The 24,844-nt window shown below is 37.1% G+C and overlaps 1 protein-coding gene across 2 annotated transcripts in view; it reads right to left on the bottom strand.

Annotated features, from left to right (window-relative positions):
• ccdc178 (coiled-coil domain containing 178) overlaps window positions 1–24,844 on the bottom strand; it is a 144,226-nt gene that overhangs the window by 27,426 nt on the left and 91,956 nt on the right. For both annotated transcript variants that reach the window (XM_088642513.1, XM_088642512.1), the window contains exon 19: window positions 19,967–20,116. In XM_088642513.1, the coding sequence (XP_088498639.1) occupies window positions 19,967–20,116 (150 nt within the window). The remainder of the gene's footprint in view (window positions 1–19,966; window positions 20,117–24,844) is intronic.

Here is a 24,844-nt window from a genome sequence, read left to right as displayed (position 1 = left end):
TTGTGGTCAGCAGTTTCTTTATGGTTGGATCTTGAGTTATACATATAGAATGTGATTTCAATCACAAGGAAGTGATATATCTGTAGTTATGATGATGTCACACTAACATCCAGCATTGTGGGTGCCTGATATATGTGTAAAGGTTTAGAGGTACTGTAGATCATAACAACTGGCCTGACTGTGTGTATATACTGTACAGTAGAATCAAGTTTTATGTGGTAGTTAAGTTCCTTACATAGTGGTATACCCCAAATCGCGTATAATCAGAATACCTCACCACCACCCTCCTATTCCCCTCCCTTAAGTAAATAAAATCAATTGTAAGTGTATTAGTACTGTATGTGTATGTATGTAGTTTAAAGTATTACGAAAACAAAAATACAACTTTACTTTTCTTGACCTACCTTTCCCCTTCGTACTTCTTTCTTTCCTCTTTGTACTTGTTTTTGGTTTCTGAGCCATAATAATTGTGGAAGTGCATAATAAAGAAAGCACCGGTGTGCTATGGGCTCTGTAAATAGTGTCCAAAGTGTAGTTTAAGTGCGTGTTGCCTCAGATTTGAATTTGTGAAATTTCCCACATTATTTGAATTTTTATTTACAGTATTTGTATTTTTTCGTCACCAACCGTGTATACATGAATTTGTGTAAAAATATTTAGTGTCAAATGCGAGTCTGCTGTATATGTAGCTCATCAAAAATGTTCAGAGTATTAGTGGGAGAGACTTTCAAGAGCCCAGGCTTGGAAGGGAAAATAAAAGATTGATTAATGGAGACCATATGACCCATTTATGACTAGCATCTCGATTGTCAAATCAAATCCAAGTGCAATCAAAGCCTAAAAGAAATCAATTGACCCAACAAATTAACAGGAGTGAAGATTTGGTTTTTAAGGACACGTGTCATGTTCAGAACCATAGTTGAGAAGGGAAACCAAATCAGAGTAAATGACACAAAGCTTCAACACTTGCAAACTACCTTGTCTTTGGGCAGGAAATCTCATTAAGTGATAGAGTTGTGGGTGAAATTAACAGAACAGTGAAGAGTGGCTGGAGCACTTCTGGACTTTCAATGAGTCTGTGCTCCGTTCCCTCATCTGCAGCTGAGACACATGTACAGTCACAATCAAAATGAAACAATAAGATGAGCAAATCAATTAGTAAGCATACCGAGGCCATAGATATCACAAGAAGAGTATGGAAACTGTAGAGCCAATGGATTTGCCATATTGAGACAAAGAATGGAACAACAGAAGTGCTCATCTAAAGACCAAGAGACATAAAAATGACTTTTACTAGGTGGATTGACAAAATCATAAAACCAGTGGAAGAAAAAGAAACTGAGGATCATGATAAAGATGGAGATTTCATTACAGCAGCTCCATTCTGCAGTGAATCAATACAAGCGAGATAACAAAATGATATTTATATGATCATACGCAATCTTTTTATTAAACAAATGAATGAGCTGGAAGAAGGTATTTAATTGGAAGACAATTAAATATGCATTTTAAGAAACACATTTTTTTTTCTTATTCAAGCCCCACAAAAGAATTGATTCGCTGGTCAGAATCCTGAGAACCTCCAGACAAACGACGCATTGCGCAGATCGCCTGAGGAGCACGAGGCTGGCTTCCATCACCTTTCCCGGCCAGTGGAAACCCCACATCTCAAACCGTCTTGAAAACCAGGGACGTGCAGTTCAATCCCATGCACCATGTACCACATTACAAGGGCAGCGGAAGGTTATCCTGCTAAATGTATGGAATGGGGTTTCGCTTCTGATTTGTCCTGTTCAAACTGTTCTTTCTCTTGCAGCGGCCCAACACATTATTAAGTTTCAAAACATTCTTCCCAGTGAGTGTACATATAACTTACTTAACTGTACACCTTTTCATGTACACAACTGCCATTGGTGAAGAAAAATGTACAAATACTGTACATGAAGTTATGAGATTGTGTTGATGTTACTCCAAGTGTAAAATGAGTCTTCTAACACTGTAGTTTTTTCCATCAGTTAACAAGGCAACTGCTGGTTTGAAAGCAGCGTTACTCTCACTAGTGTATCAGCCTTTCCAACACAGGATTACCTAACTTGAAATATACTGAAAGAACGGGACTTATGTGTCTTCATATTTATAAAAAAAAACCAAACCAAATACATTGTTTTATACTTATTTTGGCATTTACAGTACATTAGATAACCTCTTGCTTATCTTACAACAGTGTACAAATCAGATGTATAACTGTAAGTACACACCTTCTCTGACTGATAAGAAGTCAGTAGTGACCCGATTTTGTCATAAGTCTTAAGCGACCCTATCCTAGCTATTGCATGAACACACAAAGAATTACCATCTGCGATATCTAGAATTAAAAACGTTTTGCTTGATCAAACAAACATTTTGAAGCCCTATAATTAAAATAAACACCAAATATACAGTACTGTAGCTACTGTATAGCTTTATAGCTTACAAAATATACAGAAAATAATAAATGAAAGATTGTGGGAGTTAGAATGACCCTTTTGGCAAATTTATAAACATTGTACTGTACATTTCATTACTCTACTCCACTGTTCAGTAATTAAACACAAAATACAGTGGATGGTTGCAATATCAGTTAGCCACAATTTTCAATTAAAAAGTGTAAGGTGATCTGCAGAGGTCTACATGTGTGTGAAAGCAGAGTGAGAAGATTTTATTTTGGCAGCTATGGGTTGTCAAGTATGTTGAATCATATGTAACCCAGGGATAAAACCTTAACTTTAAGAGCAGGAAGTTTACATCATTATGGGTAAGGCAGGAGGCTGCTCTTTCATGAGGATGACAAGAAAACTGTAACTAGTGCAGTCTGAAATCATTTTGACATGAAATGATAGACAGTTGACAAGTACAAAGTAATTACCTGCCTCACCCAACCTTCTCTGGATTTGCTGTTGACAAATTTATTCTGTAGCTTAAATATTAACATTACATATTGTGAGGTAAATGAGGGACGTATTGTATAATTATCATGTACTATGCTTTTCATGAAACATAAATGTAAGAGCAGAACAAAATCCTTCAAATTGCTGCCCAGTTCTGGTTATGTTCTTTGCATCACCAGGATTGCAGGAAGCCACAGATGACTTCACTTAAATCTGTCATTTAATATGTGGGCCTTTTCATTTTACAGTTAACTTCAAAAGATAATTACAGCTTGGATTTAGAATAATAAAATATAATGTTACCATTACAGTTACTGCAATTTCCAGTTTGCTAATGCCACTTGTACTAGAGAGCTTGTCACACTTAGCGGGTTCCAAAATGCTTTATATAGAAACCAATGCAATCCACACCAGGATGAAGAAAAATGAAGTCTGATAAGAATCCTCCAATGTCATTCCTAATCAGAGAGTATTTTCACCTGAAAATATTAACCAGAGGACACTGATAAGTAAGGCCTCAGAGCACAGAGGGAAGCTTGAGTTACTTCCATCTGGCCTCACTGGGCATCTACTCAATAGGTGTCACTGTGATGTGAAGAGAAAAATAAAGAGTGTTTTTGAAATCCCTCACCCCTGGGATGCAAGATGTCAGGTTAGAATTGCATGCAGGACCATAGCCAGAACAAGACAACACGGCCTTCACAGTGGCATGGAACACCTTCTACGACATGTAATCCAGTGAGACAGGGGCAGGAGATCGGAGGGGAAAGAGGTGGTAATGTAAATCATGAGTATCATCTGCGTAACAATGAAACTGAAGACCATGTTTGCGTATAATCTCACCAAGAGGAAACATAAATTGGCCCAGGACCGAACCCTGAGGCACACCATGAATGAATGGGGCCATAGGGGCTTTATGAGGACAAACAACATGCTGCCTGCCAGTCATATACTGTATGAGCAGAACCAGTTAAAAGCAGTACAACTGATAGACAAGTATGTTTGCAAGCATTTGATCAACACTGAATGATTTACTTTAACAAAACCTGCACTTAGATCAAGAGATCACTATGATCAAATCCCCACATTTCTTACACATACTGTATACTGTCAGATATATTTTGGCATACAGTATTATGTTTTTTTCCCAATATACAGTACAACTAGCACCTGCTTTTGCAAATGAGACAATGTTAATACCTGAAGCAACCCACATTCTGATTTATTGTACAAGACATTTCAGAAGACATCAATACAGTGAAAATCAGCGGCTGAAAATGATATGCAATTTCTGTAATTCAATAACATCACATCACCCAATTGTTTACAACCTTTACACAAACATCACATTGCACAATCATTTGCAACTTTTACAAGTTTTGGTTTACAACTGTGCTCTGCACAGACAATTAAGGAGGCTCTTAAAAATCACAGGCTCTTAAAAACCATCCTTAAAAGTAAGATTCTAAGAAAATGGTTCTGTCTCATTTCTCTAAGAGTGTTTCAACACCTGAGCAATAATTGCCTCCAAGTGGCAACAGTTTAATGTGACAGTTTACTACCTGACATGTCAAATTCTCAGCCATTCATTTTCAGCCAGCCTGGACTTTGGAAATGCATATCTGTGATTTGTCCACAGAAAACTCAATATTTACTCAAAAAGAAAGCATGACACTTCTTATAACAAAGTGAAATAGTGAGAATTTAGTCAAATAGTATTAGTAACTCCAATGCTCCATGCTTTTTTCTGAAATTAAAAACAGCTCGATCAGTGTGTTAAAACTACTTATGTTTCTCATGTAATTTTGTAACGTAAGCACTTAAATAAGAAAACATGAACACATCTAGCTTAAAGGTTTACAAGAAAGGACATACTATTGGGCCAAGTTCACTTCTCAATACATAATAATGAAAAGGCACTATATGTGTACACTGTAAACATATGTTTTTTTTCATATTATTTCATACTTCCATTCACAACATGATCTTGATACTGCAATAACTAAAGCAAACCCATTTGCATCTTGGTGAAGAGATGTTTTGCTTTGGTAATATAGTTAATGAGTCTAAAAATATTCAGTATAATAATTCTGTCAAAGCCCCCACAGTCTCCTCAATGAGCAGAAGCCTGCAGGATTCCAATAGGGAGCCGAGTAATGAGCTCTCAGCACTCGCTCCCACATCGTCCAGGCAAAATATACTCGGGCCTCTCTGGTTCCACATCATTAGCAACATGAAACAAAGACACATGCTTGACTTTAATAAGCGACTAAAGCTACTGGCTTATTAGGCTGTTACCGCACATAAACTTCATTTCAGTATAACAAAACATTTCCTTGCAAACAGAAGGAGGGTTCTTTGTGTATAGAGTTCAGTATCAATTAATGCAGTAAATGATTGAATAGACATGAACAGGAACCCTGTGAGAGACCTAAGAATGACACCCATCCTCACAGGGAAGTTTATACTGATTGCAGACTCTCTGCTGGAGGGATGCTGTCAAGGTGTGCTACAGCGATCAAAGAACGGGCACATGTGATTGACTTCCAATTGATTTTGCTGCACAAACAAGAGGTGAACAAATTCAGTCCCTACTGGGAATGGTTCAGACATGATTAACTTAGCCATGACCAAAGAGGTCAATGTTATTACATTCAAATTTCTAAGCACAATAATTAGACTAGGAAAATGTCTGTGATTTGTTTTTCCTTGTTCATCATGTAGCAATAATGTATCAGCATGGATTCATTTAGTCTTTCCCAGTTTATAGGGTTGATGCTGTTATTAAACATTTTAGATTTTAACCCCTTTCAAGTCTGATCAACACAGTCTACCAGAAAATGTTAACTCTGAGAACTGTTAAACAAGATTGTGTCTGTTTATGAAAAACGCTGAAACATAATAATGACCATAATCGTTGATGAGAAAGAACAGCAAGCAGGGTGAGTGGAAACAGCATTTTGTAAGAGGAATTTGAATAGAAATAGTAAGAAAGTCTTATACATAAGGTGTCCTTGGTATTCATTATAGTAAGTGATATGATATAAGAGAGGGGATGACCACATTCTCCCAGGGCAGCCATGACAGACACCTTGATCTGAAACATATCAGGAAACCCCTATTCAGGAAGAAAGGGGTGAGAAGTGTATAAGAACAGCAGGGCAGGCGTTCGATTTGCTCTAATTCATTAATAGCAGAAGGAATTCAAATTACTGAATGTAATTTGTCATGCTGTATCCCTAAAGAAAAACAAATATAGGAACTGGGACAGTAAATGGAATGTGCTAACCGATGCCTTTTCTATTTAATCATACAATATAGCTTTACCTTTTGGTTCCAAAATTTCAGTCTGTTCTATCATGTATGGGTTGACCTGGACTTTCCCCAAAGAAGGTATTAGGGGTGATAGTGTGGGTCATGGAGAAGCATCCCCTCTCACAGGGCACAAGGAACAGAACATCTGACTACACTGACACGTTACACAGATTAAATCAATAGTGCAGTTCGTAGAAAGATTTTAAAATCAGCCTTGTCTACTAAAACGTGGAAGATGGTCCGCATTAACCTGTGAGTTCAAGATTTCGTTGGGCAAACACTCCAAGAAGTCAAATATTAAGAGTCTCTACCAACGTTCCTTCTAATTTTTAATGACTTGTGTGCGCAAAAAATTCAAGTTGTGCAAATTGTCGTCCCCAGTGACAAAACCTGTGTGCACTAAATTGAGTGTACGTAAAATTGCAAACCTGAAATTATTTTTTGTTCATGTAGTCCTCCTCATATAAGCATAGAGATCCAAAAGCCAGAGACTGCGATTCAACGAGTGTCGGGCACGAGCAGTGAGGTACGAGACTACGAGAGCACAGATATCGATGATCGAGGAGCAGTAAGAATGCAAACAGCCAAGATGGGCCTCTCACAGCCAGTCTCATGCGGTCAATTTAGCATTTTTCAATTGACGCTGTGTTTGTTTAAATTTTATTTTTTAAATAAAAAATAAATTTTGTACATTTATTTTTTTGTGCGCAGTTCAATTTCCTATGTGCGTTGATTTCATAACCTGTGTGTGCGCACACACGCGCACAGCTTAGAGGGAACATTTGTCTTTTTCATGATTTTTATTCTCTTCTGGAATTGGTAGCATTTTTACCTGGTCAAAAACAGAAGCCACGTCAAGGATGTAATATCCACAATATTTCCCAAATTACAGCCAGCCTTTACTACTTTTTCTTTTCTCTCACTTATAATCTATTCCCCCTGAGTCTGGTAGTACACCAGAATTAAACTGAAATGAGAACTCCTTTGATTCATCAATGCAGAATATCGTAGGAATAAACATCAATGCCTCTATCAATCAAAAAATAAAAGTCTACAGAGTACAGAGGACAGCACCTGACGAGACAAATGAATGTCCACCTGAGGAACACGTTTATGGTAAAATGCAGGATGATTTTAGAAATAACTTCAAAAGTCAATATTCAAAATACAGGTTTATTGCCTAGATTATACAGAAAATGTGTTGACTTGCAGGCTACGCAGAAAAGGTGAACAGCGCATTAGGAGACTCCACACATTTGCAAAGGTCAATGCTTACAGAAATATATATAAAAAAAACAACCCTCCTGTTCTCTAAGCATTCCGAAAATGTTCCAACAGCCAGTAAATGAGATGGCTTTCGTGTTGTAATAATTCTGATACACTTGACTAATGCGGTTATTTGCAATGAGGTTGGCGCGGTGCCCAAAGCAGTGAGCAGGCAAACAGAGCGAGACCGCTGCTTTAGCACCTTCCATTACCGCCACTGCTTCCCCTGGCTCCTTTGTCAGGGGCGCTGTCCACCGTCCTCCTTATTACCGCCATCATTCACCCTGGCAACAACAACGGAAAGGCAATAACGACTCCCCCCTGGCCGGTCCCCCTTCACCTTGTACTTACCAAAACTTTTAGGGCTGGTTTTAATTCGAATTAGCATGCAACCTACAGTCTGCCTGCGCTGTGTACAAATGGGTTTTTATATAGCTATTTGGATGCTTTGTCTCCAGTAATGAAATGGCAGAGTTTTTTTTTTTTTTTTGATTTGCAAAGTGACAAAGGCAATATTACCAGAATGAAACAATCTGAATTTGTTTTTTTTTTTTCTCTGCAATATAATATGTTTTATGCTTTTAGATGTGATGCTTCAGTGCTCTCAGATGAGCGTTTCACTGTCACAGTCGATGGCTAGGAACAGAATAAGCTCTATAGGTAGGATTATCCTCAAATTTAATCTTTTCCCTTCACATGAAGCTAATGGTAAATGTTTCTCGCAAACTTTGGGCTCATCGTGCTTGATGGCTGAGGGAGAAAGGTAGGATAGTGGATGAAAAAAAACAAATATTATTAAAAAATGAAAACCGCTTAGGCATTTTGGTCAGAGATTCGAGTTAAGAAGTGAGATCATTGGATTATACAAATTAATCCTCACATTCTGAATAAAGTGAAGCAGAGGAACTATCAATAAAAATGCAAATTCAACAGCCTTTAAAAACAGCTGCTAAAATCAAAATACTAATCCTAATATTTCATACATGTAGGGAAAATGTAGCACCTTACACCTCTCATTTTTAAGGACAGACTTTTCAAAGGGCGGGGAGAGGAAAGCACATGTTTTTATTTTATATTATGTATTAATTTTTTTTACATTATACATAATAGAATCATTTACAGTCATTTATCTGCTGACATCAACAATAGAAAGGACAAAAGCATTAATGTTAATTAAAAAGTATTTGTTGAATGAAATCTATATTTGATTGCAATCAAATCTTCTGTAATCTATTACGTTCCTTAGATATCTGCATTAATATCTCATCAGATATTAACAAAAAGTCAAAAAATGACACCACTGTATGAAGCTTCTCTCAGAGTTTTATTTAGAATCTAGTTTTATTATTTTGATGCGTTAACTGTACTTTCACCCAGTGAACTGTCATGCACAGTATTCCCTATAATTCAGTAGATTTTCTAATCGCTCAAATCGCAAGACTGAAACAATCATTACTTCACGTATTTTATTCAACAATTAACTTCCTCCAATTCTCGTGTATTTCTTTCTAGCACAGGAAACACTTTTAAAAGTATTTATAAAAATAGCTTTGCAAACGTAGAAGAAATGTACTTAAACCGATCTTGTTACAATCTGATTCAACCCTACATTCATAATTTGAATGTAAATATCATATGCAAAACAACTTATGAATGGGTATGAAGTCATCCAAGAGCAACACTTTTGGTGCCTTCACCAGCCGTATAGAGGTTTTCAGACTGTCACCAATTATAATCACCAGTAACAATCTGGTTCAAGTTAGTATAATACTGTTGTTTCATTTGTTCAAATATTATGTCTATTAATCACAGAACATCAGATTTGGTCAACAGAGTACAGCCCTGTAATAACAATACATTTGTAGATGTTTGTACAAATGTACAAAATGTGTGAAGAAGAAACATTGAATTTAATATTCAATTACTTGTTTTGACAACACTGAGGCTGTTATTTTAGAGTACAGTATTTTAAGATACAGTAAGTAGCTTCCATGAACAACTAGTTGTCAACATCATCTAGCTGTCCTTCAAATAAATGTTTCACAGGTTAGAGATCCATCTAGTTTAAATCCTCTGCCAGTTCCGTTCAGAACTTTGATCAGAAGAATATTTGCATTGCTTGTCATTTCAGATTGCTTTTAAATGTGCCATTGGATTAAAGCCAGAAGACTTACACAGTGGGCGGCCCACCGTGAAAGCTAAACTATTTCTTGCTGACCAGGGTTTCCTGTCCTGCAGTTGTACACAGGCTGGATGGGCCACCTCGCCAAACAAATACATGAACCCTGACAATATGTACTCAAGAATCCATACTGAAACGCTGTTTCTTAGTAATATACCGCATGGTCATTCGCCAGCCAGCAAAGATATGTATTTGCATTGTCTCATGCATTGGGACCAAATCTCACAAGCCTCAGTCTTTGGTCTAAAATCTCAAGCATTTGCATCTCAGTTGATTAAGTCTACATTGATGAAAAATGAAGTAATGAATGTAAAACTTTAAAATTGTTGTAGAGACTCACAACACAGTTGATTAACCGGTGTGTTTTGTGTACGTGAATAAAAGAAGCCATCGATACAAACAGTACACTGTACAATCTCAGTTTTCTATTGAAAATACTTGTGCTTCAGGGTTTTGGACCCTTGAGAGCAACAGTATGCTAGAAATCGCCCAAGGGAAAAAAATGTACGGTTTCCTCCCACCTGAAACACTGGGTCACAGACAAATATCCATCCATTGCTTGCAAAAGTGGGTTAGAAACATAATTTCTAAAGAATAATAAAGGAAGTAGAAGTCACTTAACTTGCAAAGTGAAAAAAAAAACAACTTATTGCCTCAATAGGTCCAAAATAATAAACAGCGACTCATTAAGAAAAAGAACACAATAATGCCTTGTTGCACACAGAAAATAGCAAATAGCAATGTGTTTCAAGCACAAAGCTCCTCAGCTTGGTCATTATGATGAGTAGCCTAGATCTCTGATGGATCCTATCCAGTTAGAGAGCTAAAATGTGGGGGGGTAGAGGTTACCACCTGATCACTTTTGTAATACAGGAAACCCTGCTGACCAACACGTGAGTCTCATCTGGTTGGGATGGAACTTTAAAAGATGAGGAATTATATTACAAATACCCATGAAGGCATGTATCACATCACACAACATCTTTTTTATAGATTTTAGAACTTATTTGTAGCTGACAGAAGGCCAAATCAGTTCAACAACCCCTGCCAACTACATATAATCCCACTGCAACTCTTTTGTTTGAGAAAACAGTCAAAAGAAATCCAAAGTCCTTCAACATAAAGCAAAGAAGGAGGCCTGTTAGCAACTGTGTTAGCGTGGTTTTGAAAGCAGTGGAGAATGGTGTTACTGATCTCACAAGTCTTTACAAGGACAAATCGCCTTAGATCAGTCCTCAGTCCTAGTCTGGGGTGTTTGCTTTGTTTTATTTGCACATGCACACTTCCTGTAGCTATAGACAAGCAGGGCTTTTCTTGTTTTATATTCATGTTCCTTGAATCCAATATTGCATTTGTTTGTTGTCATAGCTTTTGTAATGGGTAGTAAATTTTACATATCTATAGGTATATATTATTCTGTCTGCCTATTTGAAATGTTTAGTAGAAGGGTTAAGCTTGATGTCAGCAGTATGGAGTTTGAATCTAAATAGAAAAAAATAAGAGGAGATCTCTAATCACAAAACCAGTACAGGGTCACAGGGGATCCAGAGCCTATTCCAACAATCAATAGGCGCAAGGCAGGAGACACCCTTCCATCACAGGACGGACACACACACACACACACACACACACACACACACACACACACACACACACACACACAAACACACACACACACCAGGGCCAATTAACACGGGAAGAACATACAGTACAAACTCCAGGGCCCCAGGTCTCTTAATAATAATAATAATTGCTTACACTTATATAGCGCTTTTTCTGGACACTCCACTCAAAGCGCTTTACAGCTAATGGGGACTCCCCTCCACCGCCACCAGTGTGCAGCCCCACCTGGATGATGCGACAGCAGCCATAGTGCGCCAGAACGCTCACTGCACATCAGCTATCAGTGGGGAGGAGAGCAGAGTAATCTTAGGCAGCAATGCTAATCACTGTGTCATCCAAAAAAAAGAAAGAAAGAAGAAAAATAACTGAAAAAAACATAGTTCAACCCCTTAGTCATTGTAGTTTTACACAAATGTGTAACTTGTGTTTTATTATTGCCTTGGCTTGTAACTTGTGTTTTATTATTGTCTTGGCTTGTTTCAAGAATTATTTCTCTCAAATTAAATTGCAGGTTTTCTTTTTAAATTCTCTTACTTTGCAAAATAGGAAGCAAATGAGGTATCATTCTGTTTCTCTGGGGACAGAGGTATGTATGGTTTTAACTACTAATAACATATTGGATGCACTGTATATACTAGCAATTTAAAATCACATTTGTGCCGAAGATACCCCTTGAGAACAAGTTCTTAGCTAATTAAACTAACTGCAGGGTATCAGTAAATATAATCAGAATAGTGTGGCAATTTTATAAATACTGCAAATGAAATAGAGATATAAAACCGTAAAGCCTACCTTGCATGCTGGAAGATTGTTTACTAAACCAATATACGACAATATTACAACACTTTAACAATTTTTGATCAAAGCTAAAATGATCAATTCTGTCAACACGTTTTTTTTTTGCTGAATCTCATGGCACTGAGGGGCAGAATCTTCATACCCTATGGTAAATGCTTTCATATTGGGCAATGGAAGGCAAATGTCCCTTTTATGTTCTCACTTTTATGTTACTTAAAGTACTATTGTACTAGAAAAACGTCTTGTCATCTCACTGCTGGGTAATTGATACATCTACTGCGACTAAATGAACACAGCAATGCTTCCATCTCAATCTAAACACTTTCAATTTTTTTTTTTGTTAGTCAAGGTGTGTATCGAAACTTAACTCCAATGTTCTGACTTGATCCATAGTCCCACTGTCCCTTTAATCACTCAAGACTGGCATTCAGTAATCGTTCAATACAAAATCTTGAACTATATTAGAACATCCTGTTGTTTGCTCTAGTATCAAACAGCTTCAGACATCTGTGAAAGTAGGCAAAGCAAAACCCATACTTTCCATACCACTTGAAAGAAATCCACTTGCTGAAGAACTGGAACTTCTGTACTAAAAAAAAACCTAAGATTGTTTTTGAAAACGGGAAGGTAGTTTTCTGGCATGTACTGTAAGTTTGAGGATTAGATCACACTAAACAGATCCTCAATGTGCAAAACAGGTAATAAAACCCAGTGGTCAAGCACCTCCTACATTTTGCTATAATATTCACTGCAATGGATGGGATGTTTCTAAATAATCTACATAAGGTATATTTTTTAAACAGTAGCACTGCACGTAACTATTAAAGGTAATTGATGGATAGGTGTGTTCATGCATTGAATTGGATGATTTATAGTCACAGAACAATAACATCATTTGTAATGATCATTTCTTCTGCCTTTGTGTTGCTTTCTGAACTTGCTAAGCTTTAAAACTTTCAGCTAAAGCAAACGTCCGGGAAAGGGGAAGGTGACTGTTAAGAGCACTTAAGAGCATGGTCTTAACAAGGCTTTTACTAACTAGGAAGGCTGAGACAATAAACTCCTTCCGTCAAAGTTTCACAATGCTGCTGAACAGGGACCCGCCAGGCAGATGGAGAGGAAACACTGGGTGAAGAGGAAGCTATTAATTAGACCATGGAGGGACAGATGAAAAATGCAAAAGCCCAAGGGAAGGACACTATACCAGATGAAGTTTTTAAAAAAGGCAGGGTGTCTGCAGTGCAGTGGCTACTGACAGTCTTATACAGTATGAGATGAAAGAATGAAGATTTGAAACACATATGGTCACCCTGAACATTGTAAAAAGTGTACTTTGTAAAGATGCAAAGTATTGAAATTACTTATCCAAATGAATTGTGAAAAAGATATTGGAACAATTCTTCTTGACACACTGAGTACAGAATCTAGAAAACATCCACAGGAAATAAAATTTAGTTCGGACAAGAAGAGGGAGTGTCCCTATCAGATTTCCATCCCTGAGCAATCAACTAAGCAGATGTGAAAGGTTCATCTATATAACATAACACAATGGTTTGATAGCTGTGTATGATAATATGATGGTTTGTAATAAGGTACTGTAAAGGAACAGTTGAGTGCACAACAGAGTTGCAACACTAATACATGTTCCATGGCTTACTACAGACCATATACAATAATGCTAATACTAATACTATCAGGCTAATTAATGTAATTTAATTTGTGCAGATTAAAACGATAGGGACACACATACAATGAAGGTTCTTATTTACCTTTTCAGTAAAGTGAATCAAATAATGAACTGAGAATTAAACACTTGTTTTTGATCATCAAGAGACAGTTTTTTTTCTCATTTGTGGCAGGTACAGTAAACTGTTTATTGAACAAACATAGGTAAATCTTGATAAATATGTCATTAACAGTAAAATGTTAAAGTAATGTTGTGCATTTGCCAATGAAAAGAGAGTGAATACTTATCAACATTAGTTTTTGATTTTTTGCCATTTTTGTTGAGAATCTTCAAGAAAGGAGAAAAACACCACTCTCCAAAAAGAACACCTCTGTCTGTCTGAAGTTTGCCAAAAAGTACATAGGTAATCAATCCTCAAAGCTTCGAGTCCAATGTACACTGAATACACAAGGCAACAGTAGAACTCTAAGAGAAACGTTTCTTTGGTGAAAACCAAAAGCTGTTTTCAAACAGAAGAACTTCATCCCAACCATCAAGCATGGTGGTGGGAGTGTGATAGTTTGGGACAGCTTCCCTTGCACAGAACCTTGACAAGTTACCATCATTGAAACAAGCATGAATTCTGTCCTGTGTCAGAGGTTCCTAGAGCCCATTTGAAGCTGAACCAAAAGTGCAACATGTCAGCAAGCCTTAATATACAAGCAGGTCTGTACATGAATGGCTACAGAAAAAGAATCTACGTTTTACAATGGCCTGTTCGGAACAAACAAAAAATATAATAAGATATAAGGCTAGGTAGAAAATCAAATGCTTTATTAATAACACCCATTATTTTTGTACTGAGCCTTGTACACGATGTTTTAGACCTGTAACGATGGAGTGCACACTGGTCCTTAGAGGAAACAGTTTTCATTCTTTTACTGCTTAGTCAAGCAAAAAAGATACAATTCCGGAATGGGGATTCATGGTGTTTTGCTCCAAAAAGATTGTTAATGTTTAAAGGGACAAATCTAGTAAAAGAAAATTAATTTGCAAAAATACTGTATACAGTATATTAAATATGTTGTGTACAGTATACTGTATATAGTGTCCTTCAGACTTTATTCATAATCCCATTGAAATAGGAACCAAAACATAATATAAAAGAATGATTTATGGATCGCATAGTGTGTCTTGCTCAAAAAGTAAAACGAATATCACACAGTTCTTTTACTGTAGTTGCACAGAGCCCTGTGTCTCAGAAGTTGTTTTTTCCTTCAGATCCTTGGTTTCTGTTTGTGAAAAGCTTACTTGAGTTTGAACCACAAATGTTAAATTGGATTGAAGTATTTATTTTCTGTGTTGTTAACCATTCCTTTCTTTGTTGATTGCATGCTTTGGGTGTTTACTGGGAATGTCCATTTTAGGCCAAACTTGAGCTTCATGCAAGATAGAACCAGGTGTTTGGCCAAAATGTCCTGGCACGTGTTTGTGTTCATGATTTCTCCATTTTTGGAGGGCTTCAAGGGCTTCAAGTCCTGTAGGTGCAAAACAACCCCAAACCATAGCAGATCCCCCACTGTATTTCACAATGTTCTCTCAACATGAGCTTCATCTCTTTTAAGCCAAACATTACATTGACAAGCATGGCCAAAAAGCTCCGTTGTCACTCTAAAATGATGTCTGACAAGTTTGCGTCACCTCTTTTTGTGGATCACCCTCCAAAGAGGCTTCTTTCTCTAATGCTGGCAATGTTGAATGATAGTTTGTGACATTATGTATTCTGAAGATGCCAGGTTGTGTTGGAGGTCTCTATTGGTGCCTTTGAATGTATGGCTGCCTACTAAACCTCATGACTCACAGCCCATGGTGACCAAGATACATTTGAGTCCTTCTCCTGGTAGGGCTGCCACTATACCAGTAGGTCTACATTTCTTTATAATGGGCAGTAGTGGAAAGTGGTAGATTTAGCTGTGAATTCTCTTGTTGAGGGCTCTTTGTCTATATACAGTATATATTTTACCTTAACCATGATACTGCAGGCAGCTATTAAATGCCTTCTGTGTTTTACCTGTTACAAACAGTTCTTTCCGGGCCCTATGCGGACGACACGATCTGGAATGTGAGGATACAATAGGGAAAATAGTCATGCAGGAGAAGGGTCTGGAGACGGGGGGTGTGTCCGAGGAGTGCAGGTGTCCGGGGGGAGTGAATCCAAGGCGAACAATCTGAGTCCAAGACCAGGGAATCCATCCAAAGGAACTAAAAACACGAACCGGGTCGGAACCGGCGAGGAAGGGAATCAGGAACAGGAAAGTAAAACCATGCTGGAGCCAGACGGAGGCAGGTCCCTCACGAAACGGGATTCAATGAGAAGCCTCGGGCAAACGCCTGCGTCTGGCTTTAAAGGTGGAACTAAAGAGGGGCTGGGCAAAGGAACAGTGTAAGGAATGGGGGAAAATGAGGAAGGGCTGGAGCGCCCTTAAGAGGGAGAGTAGCGATCGTGACATTACCTCCTTTTACATAAAATAAAAAACCTTCATAAGCATCTATATATTTCTGAAGGCTACCATTACACTTTCAAAGAGCAGAACGTCATTGTAGATGTGTTTTATGTTGGATTTTTTAAGGGAATACTGAGAGGTGTGAATAAATAAGACCATCACGTATTCTATGATTTAAATTATTTATGACAAATGGGATTTTTCTCTGTGCAATTCTACACAATTACAGTATAACATTTTTAGAATTGTTTTAAACAATCCAAATTAGCCAATTTATACTCATTTCATGCACCTCATTTCATCTGGGCAGGGGTCTCTACAGAGGTCTCCAACCTTGGACCTGTTCTTGTAAAGCCCCAATCCAGTTAATCTTATACTGTAGGTCACCCTGAATCACCTTATTTAAAGATTAGAAACACATATTTAAGCAACTGATCAATTTAGAAAGTAATATACTGTATTAATAAGGTCCCCGAGAGCTGAAGGATATTCTAATTTATGCTCTAAATGATCTATTTTTTTTAAATTGAACTCACTGCCTCTTTGAGTGATCATTGTTCCTGGCCTTGGGTTGCATTTTGGAAGGGAACTTAGCAATGCTACCTCACAGCACTGGGACACTGTGTTTGTGTGGGTTTTTTGCCAGGTGCTCTGGTTTCCTCCCACAGCCCAAATACATACTGGTAAGTTAATTGGCTATCGTGTGCCCTGCGATGGACTGGTGTCAGGATAAAATGTTATTGAAAGTGATGGGATGATGTTCCAGGCTTTTAGAAATTGACAATTTAAAGGCTACCAGTTAAACCTAGTAGACTGGGTGTCTCGAGGAACAGAAGACCCTTCTCCAGGTATATTTATGCATACTGTATATGCGTTTAGAAGAGCAAAGAATTTTGATTTTGGATATTGGTTAAATGGTTTTGGTGCCAATGTATTTATTTGATCATTCAAGACTGACCTTGATACTCTCTGGTGACTATAACTCGCAGAAGCAGTACTCATCTCATTATTGAGAGAGGTGATGGGTAGTTGATACTGAACCAATATCATTTTATCTGTTTATCAAGAGAATAATGTTGTTTTGCCATCGTTACATTGTATGCTGTACTAATTTACCTCAGGCTGACTGAACAGAAGTGCAGCCAAGCCTTTTCAGCGACCATTACAATGGACATCATTGAGTGTGGCATAAATGTGCACGATCACATTCTAATTGTTTGTGCACAAAGCTCAATCAATGGGGAGACTGAAACATGATAGTCTGGACAGGACTGTCTTGTCACTACAGAACTCAGCACTTGTCAGCACTTGTAGTACCTGACTGCATGACACTGCCTTGATCAAGTCCTGGGACCTCATGCTCTGCCCTTCCAGTGGGACCATTTGACATGAAAGTAGTCTAACGGGGGCATTGCACTTTCTCACTCTGTTCATGTAACACTGTCTTGTTTGTGAGCTTCCAGGGTGATAATTATGTTAGATGTGAGCCCATTTGAACATGGGGGATGAACTGGCATGGTGTGTGACATCTAGGGATCAGAGTCCAATGGATAGACACGCTTATCTAGGCTCTACAAAAGGAAGGTATGCAAAATCTCACAAGACAGTACTTGCAATGTGATACAAAGCAAACATGGCACTTGTGCAGCTTGAACTGCATCTAGTGATGGCTATACACTATTTAGCCTGTAACTTTCCCAATAGACTCGCTGTTGTATATTAGCCATATTTTGTTGTATATTGTATATACAATATTGTATATACAATATAATATTGTATGTTGTATACATTTTGTACAGTATATGAACTAGTAAAGGTTATTCTGTGCTAAAAAGAGAAGAAAAGAAACACGTTTTGGCTGTGGAGCCTTCTTTGGGTGTTTTTTTTCTTCTCTTTTCAGCATGGAATAAATCTTTACTTGTTCCTTTGCAGACTACGCATGCTGACACAGCTCCCTACTTGAACTATATTTTGTATATTACTCCCAAATATGTATTAGCATAATTAATTTGCCTATGTCATGTCAACGAAACCTTTTTCTACTGCTAAAACAATATTTTGTCATTTTCATGTCAATTTTTTGTGGTTGTAAGTGATGTTTGTTTGAACATGCCATTTTATAGAAATATCTACTGGGAGGGGTTAATAACACAATTAATGACACCTGTTGTATATATTTTCACTGAAAAGTTTGTAATTGTTTCAAGTTAGAAAATGTGCATCATTTTCTTTTGTATAAGAAGCTTTAAATGTCAGTTTATACATTGGGGGAAGGTTTAGCAGGTTTTAGTCTCTGCTGGAGAGAAACTAGAAAAGGCAAGTTTTGGTTTTAGGGTCAGTAAAACATGCAAGAGGTTTTGTGTTACTCTAAATTGTTTAAAATTTCTGTCCAGAGCAGGAATATGTTTATGCTGATATACACTAGAGAGCAACTATCATCTAAGGTCATTTCCCTGCTACATAAAGCTGACTGTAAATTTTATGCAACATTATCATAGTCCTACATGTACTGCATTAGAGCAATGACCCCTTTGTCCATTTCAATATGCAATCAAATGAATGCCATACAATATTGTCAAGGAAATATGGAAAAGTTTTGCTATACTGAAAATAGAGAAAAACCCTGAATATTCAGTTTCATCTTATTTCCTTCATGTTATGAAGAGCTGAAGCCTCACACGACATGTTTTCTTCAACTTAAGCTTAATCCAATGGACTGGTTCCTAAGTGACTTTTAAGGAGCAGCACATGCATTTTTACATTTTTTCATAATTACAGTACATCAGTAATTTTGAGAGGTCCTCTCAGATAGTATTTTCAGATGGATTTTTTTAGAAATAAAATCAAAAAGAACAAATTAACAATGTAGATAATTAAGAAAAGTAAACAGCAGGGTCATGAAGATAACAATGTGTTCTTTCAGCCAGGATTCTTTGAGTTCACCCATCATTTTGGGTGTTACGCTTTTAATTATAGCCTTTACAAAACAATATCTACACAAGATCACACAGTAGGAACATGAATCCACTGTAAGTCACGACTTCTGCAAGGAAACATTATACTGTATGTTGACATTACTTTACATAGAGAGACATTCAATAGGTACAGTATATTTCTGAGTTTGCTAAATTGATCATAGTTTAGTTTAGTACAGAAACGCTGCATACTCTGTAAAACAATTTCTGTCTACAGTACGCACTAAGCTGGTAAAACCATTTCATATGGGAACGGTATCTCAGTACCCTCCAACACTGTACTGATAATGCACAGATGACAACCAGCATAGCTACTGTGGTTATTATTATAAAACAAATAGAATAAGAGGTCAAGAAGCCTACTGTATATCTTGAGTGGCCCTACTAAAGTTTTATAACGCAACAAAGCAGACCCTGTGTACCAAACCTGTAAAGTATAGCCTAGAACACTAAAACCTGACAAAATAGCATTTTTTGGTTTTCTACAGTTTAGAAACTGGACTAAAACATTTTTATATAAAATACCTCTTTGCTAAAACATTTAAAAACTTGAAAGTTGTGCTTCAACAATTTACAAATAATAAACAGCCGCAACTGCTGATGCCATGCCATCTCAATGATTTTACATTGTCCAAAACAACATTTTAAAATATCTTTTAATAAGAAAAATTTTAAAAGATGGATTACCACCTGGAAGTATAAAATCATACCTGCTTGTGATCCTGAAATGATGCCTCCATTCGATTTTTTTCACTGTGCACAGCCACAGCCTCGGTTTTAGCAATGAGCAAGGCTCTCTGCAGATCTTTGTACTCCTGGGCTAGATCTACATTCTCTCTTAGCCCTTTTTTCAGTGCTGCCTATGAAAAAAACAACAACAAAGGTTTACTTAAGAAATATGGTCATACTCAGATTGCATTAGGAAGCGTCATTGGCATGGTAACTGCGTGTTCTGTCAGGGAAAATCATGAACAGTATTCTATATAGTGTGAGAAAACAAGCATTGTTATTCTTCACTACGTTGTTATAATGTGGAATGCTGCTACTTCCCTTACTAATCTACTAACTTCATGTTAACTCTGATCTTTAAAATAGGAATTCCTGTTTGTGCAAGGGCTCTATCCTAACTACATCCAGGGCAGTAGAATTGCTAGTCTACACCTGGAGTTCAGGGACATTGCATAACGGCTCTTTCTGGCTTTGCCACTGAAAACATGTTTCATTGACTCCTGATGTGAAGTCTTATCTATATATTGACAAGCTGATTTTATTCAAGCCTGTCTTCCCTCTCAAAACCCCATGCACATTAAACAGCAGGTTGTGTGTGTGCAATAGTTGCATAAGAACAGAGGGCATGGGCAGACAACGCAAATCAAATACTGTTCAGGAAAGCCAGTAAATAAATTACAATAAGTAACTGTCCTTTCTGCCTGCCCCTTTTCATCTTACTGTCGTATTCAAACTGTTGGACATGTAACTGAATATCTCAACTGTACCTGAAGAAATAATGGAGCGTGTCTCTGTAGTAAAATGGAACGGCAGTAAACTGATGAGTTTAACCCAGCAGAAAGAGCGGCTGTAAACATGACAAATGCCTGCTATTGATTTCAGGTTTAATTACTCTGTGCAGCACTGACAAAGCCCATCAGATGTTGTTGTGAAGTGTAAATGGAACAAACTACACTTCACTGCCCATAAGAAACTGATGGTGTCTGCAGTTTGCATTGTTTACTTTATCCTCTCCAAACTTCAGCCTTGATCAAATTAACAAGTGTCGGTTACCTTCTATCGCAGAAAAAAAAGGGTTAGACTATGACTAAAAAACTAGAGATTCAAAGACTAATTCAGCAAATTTATTATCAAGAATGCTATGAAAATTAATCTGAACATAAAAGAACAGAATTAAAAATATATTACTAACAGAATTATATTATCATTATTATGTTTATCATTATTTATCAATATCATTATTGTTGCTTACATTTTCGCTGTCTGCAATCTGATCTAATTCTAAATCCCACCTGATGGTTTCCATAAAAGATCAAAAAGTGTGAAGTAATTTCTCATACTATGCAGCACAGAAATGAAAGACATCTACTTTCAAAGACAATTTTCTTTTAAAATATATTTATTATATATATATAACTATAGGAGTTATCATTCTTTTAATAGACAATAGTCTTTTTACAGAAATAGTATATATTTTTACAAATGAGATTTTTAAATACACAAAAATCTTTTCAATGGCTTGTACTGTGGCAGGGTGCAATGACAAGAAAGGGATTGTTTGAGAAAAAAAATACATGTGTACAGTAGCAATAGTGTGTAATTTAGGGAAACTATTAAAATTCAAGTTTACAGTGCTTAAAAATACACTGCACCTTATAACAAAACATCAAATCTGGCTCAAAATAAAGTGTGAATCTTCTGTTTTTTTTCCTTCTCTTTTTCTATTCCAAACACACTTATTCTCTTATTCATATTCTCTTAAAACATGTTGGTATTACAAGACTCATAAGAAAATAAGAAACGGTACCTTTTTGTGGTCTTTCTATCCATAATTTCCTTACTTTCTCAAACTTCCTTTGCTGCCACCCACTGGTATGTGAAAATGAAGAACACCCCCTAAATATACAGTATCTAGCTTGTGTTCTGAATTTATTCCTGTCTGTGCTGTAGACAAATGTTCGCAACAAACCACTAGATTCACCACTTCCTTCACCACTACAATGCATTTTCTTACTCGAATGAACATGTTTTAGGCACACAGTATAGTGGCTTCAATGTCTGAATTCAATGCGCTTTTACCCATGCTAATGTAAAGCTGTTCTGGAAAGATCAGAATTATGTAATACAAAAATTACAGCAAGTATTCCTTTTACAATAGATGTGTAGTAGCTATTTAAAAATGCATTAAATTCCCTGTAATAACATTGATTCAGATCAGTTCTCTCCAGATGAGAAAAGGCATTTGTGCACACTACCAATTTGGCTTAATTTCTGCAACGTGCAATCACTCGGAGTAGAAAACAAGTAGTTCTCAGAAAAATTGTTGCATTCTTCTCACTATTATTACAGTACTGCAGAAAATTAAACCATGGAGTGCCAGGTGCCAATTTTTCACACACAGCGGAAAATGACTGATCTGAATTGTTGTCCCAGCACATTCCACGCATTTTCAAACAGAACTGTTTTAAATTTTCAGTTTCACTATAAGATTAGCATTTTAAAAATCTGCTTAGAATTATTTTCATTTGTATTTTATTAAACAAATCTACAGTGAGCAATCTGTAACAACCAGAAATACACAAAGATTTTCCATAGTAATTTATGAACTCTCAGGCCATCTGCTTGTTTTTACTCTGCCACTCCATAGTGCAAACAGCAAACTTATTTGATTGGCGTCAGATATAGTAATGAAATATTATATAATGTTACCTGTCTATACCATTTGCAACTCTCAATTGAAAATTAAATTTAATACGAATTAGATCTACTAATTGCAAGTGTTACCTTGTATCACTGTGATGTGTCAGTTCAACTGGGAAGTACTGTTTCTACTTCAGACAAAAGTTGACATTTTCAAAGCTTGAGAAACACCTGAAAGATGCACTGGGAAATGTTGAAGTTATGAAACTAGCATGGTTTCTGGCATAGGAATGTTTACTATTAAGCAACTGTTAACAGCCATTAAACCAGCTCACCTTTCAGTATTCAAACTTTAGACCATAGTGAAATAGAAGCTCAAAGGAGATGGTGTGCACTCAAACCTCTGGCTGCCCAAGTTAAGATAAAAATTCCAGCACTACATTTGCTTCATGTGTAATTTGCTAGGTGTCTGTAAATGACAAGCCAATGAATTGATTTTGCATGTGATTTTGAGAAGCAGGGTGCAAAACCTAAAACTGTTTCAACATCTGGGCTTTCCCAGGACCATGATACAGCAATGTTGCCCAAATCAAGAAATCAGGAACCAGTGCTTACAAGGTTTTGCCCCAAAGCAAATATTACATCACACTTTAGCTTACAATCCAGAACCACCCAAATGAAACTTGCAAAATGCATGATCGTTTCAGACATTAAATCCATAACAATCTGATAGTCCCAAAACCTGAAGCAAACATGTTTTTAATGTCTCCATTGTAAATTGACTTCTTTCTTCATTGCACTTTGAAACTGTGAGAGAGAGAAATGTACAGACCAGAGGTTTAAAATGAATTATTAATTATAATAAGAGAAGAGGAGGAGAAGGGAGTATCAAAATATTCTGTAATGCAGCTTGACTTTTGAGGAGTTTTTAGGAGTGATATGCCTATAAAAAAACAACAACATAATAATATTATCTGGGACTAGCCCACTACCTGCAAAATGGATATTAATTAGCTGAGTTGGTTTTATAATAGTTTAGCTGACTTTGCAACTTTTCTTGGCTTGAATAATACAAAGAAACCACAAACTTAAATCACCATGTTATGCAGGAAAAGCCACACCTTAAACATAAAGTATTTCTACATTAGCATCTTCCTTCAATTTGTACAGTCATTAAGATTAACTGTTGCTGTGGAAGCACTCAATTAAAAGAAAAGCAATGTAGATATCACCAATGTTTCCCTTGTCCTTAATTGCACTAGGCTAAGTAAATTCTTCTATGCAGTCCTTTTAGACTGGGAATAATACCTCTATACTACGAAAAAAAAACTAAACAATAAAGCCAGTGGCAAAGTCTTTTATGAACTGTACACCTGACATTGCCAGCTCTACCACTGTGAAGTTCACCTGCAGTTGTCACAATTACACAATATTCTCCTGTACCACTGGACTCAATGATCAATAACGATCATGGTATAGTGACTGACTCAATGAGGTCCATCACATATTGATGTTTAATGCACAGATTCAGTACCTTGCATGAACAAGACACATTTTGGGGCGTAAGAATGCCCTTTGCTGTATATTTTGTATTGCCATGTGCAGCAATCTAATTTTTGGCTTACACATCACTGTGCTTTAAGAGGTTCTTCTTTGATTACACTGCAATATTTTAAATAACTTCATAAGATAATCTCTTTCAGGGAAGAGCGTTTGTAGATTTCCCTACAATATTTGCTGCATTAGGGTTTAGAGTCCTTTATCTCTGAAACAAGCTAGTGTAGTATAGCTAAAGGTTAATGTTGTTATTACTGTATGTATTTACGGGCTGCACAGTGGTACACTGGTTATCACTGCTGCCTCGCAGCACTGGGACCATGGCTCCAATTCTGGACCTGGGTGTTATCTGTGTGAAGTTTATATGTTCTCCCTGTGTTCATGTGGGTTTTTGCCAGGTGCCCTGGTTTCCTCCTGCAGTCCAAAGCCATACTGATAGGTTAATTGGCCTTTGTACAACTGACCCTGGTGTGAATGTGTGTGTGTGTTTGTGTCTACTGTATGTGTGCCCTGTGATGGACTGGCATACCCTCCAGGGTGTACTCTATCCTGCCTAGTGCCCTGTCGCCTGCCAGAATAGGCTCTGGCTCCCCTGCAACCCTGTATTGGATGAAGTGGTTACAAAATGGAAGAGTGAATGATATCTTAATCCTTTGATAAGC

The sequence above is a fragment of the Lepisosteus platostomus genome, chromosome 8 (assembly GCF_059453375.1).
Source record: "Lepisosteus platostomus isolate fLepPlt1 chromosome 8, fLepPlt1.hap1, whole genome shotgun sequence".
Classification (NCBI taxonomy): Eukaryota; Metazoa; Chordata; class Actinopteri; order Semionotiformes; family Lepisosteidae; genus Lepisosteus; species Lepisosteus platostomus.
This window is presented reverse-complemented; position numbering and strand designations above follow the sequence as displayed.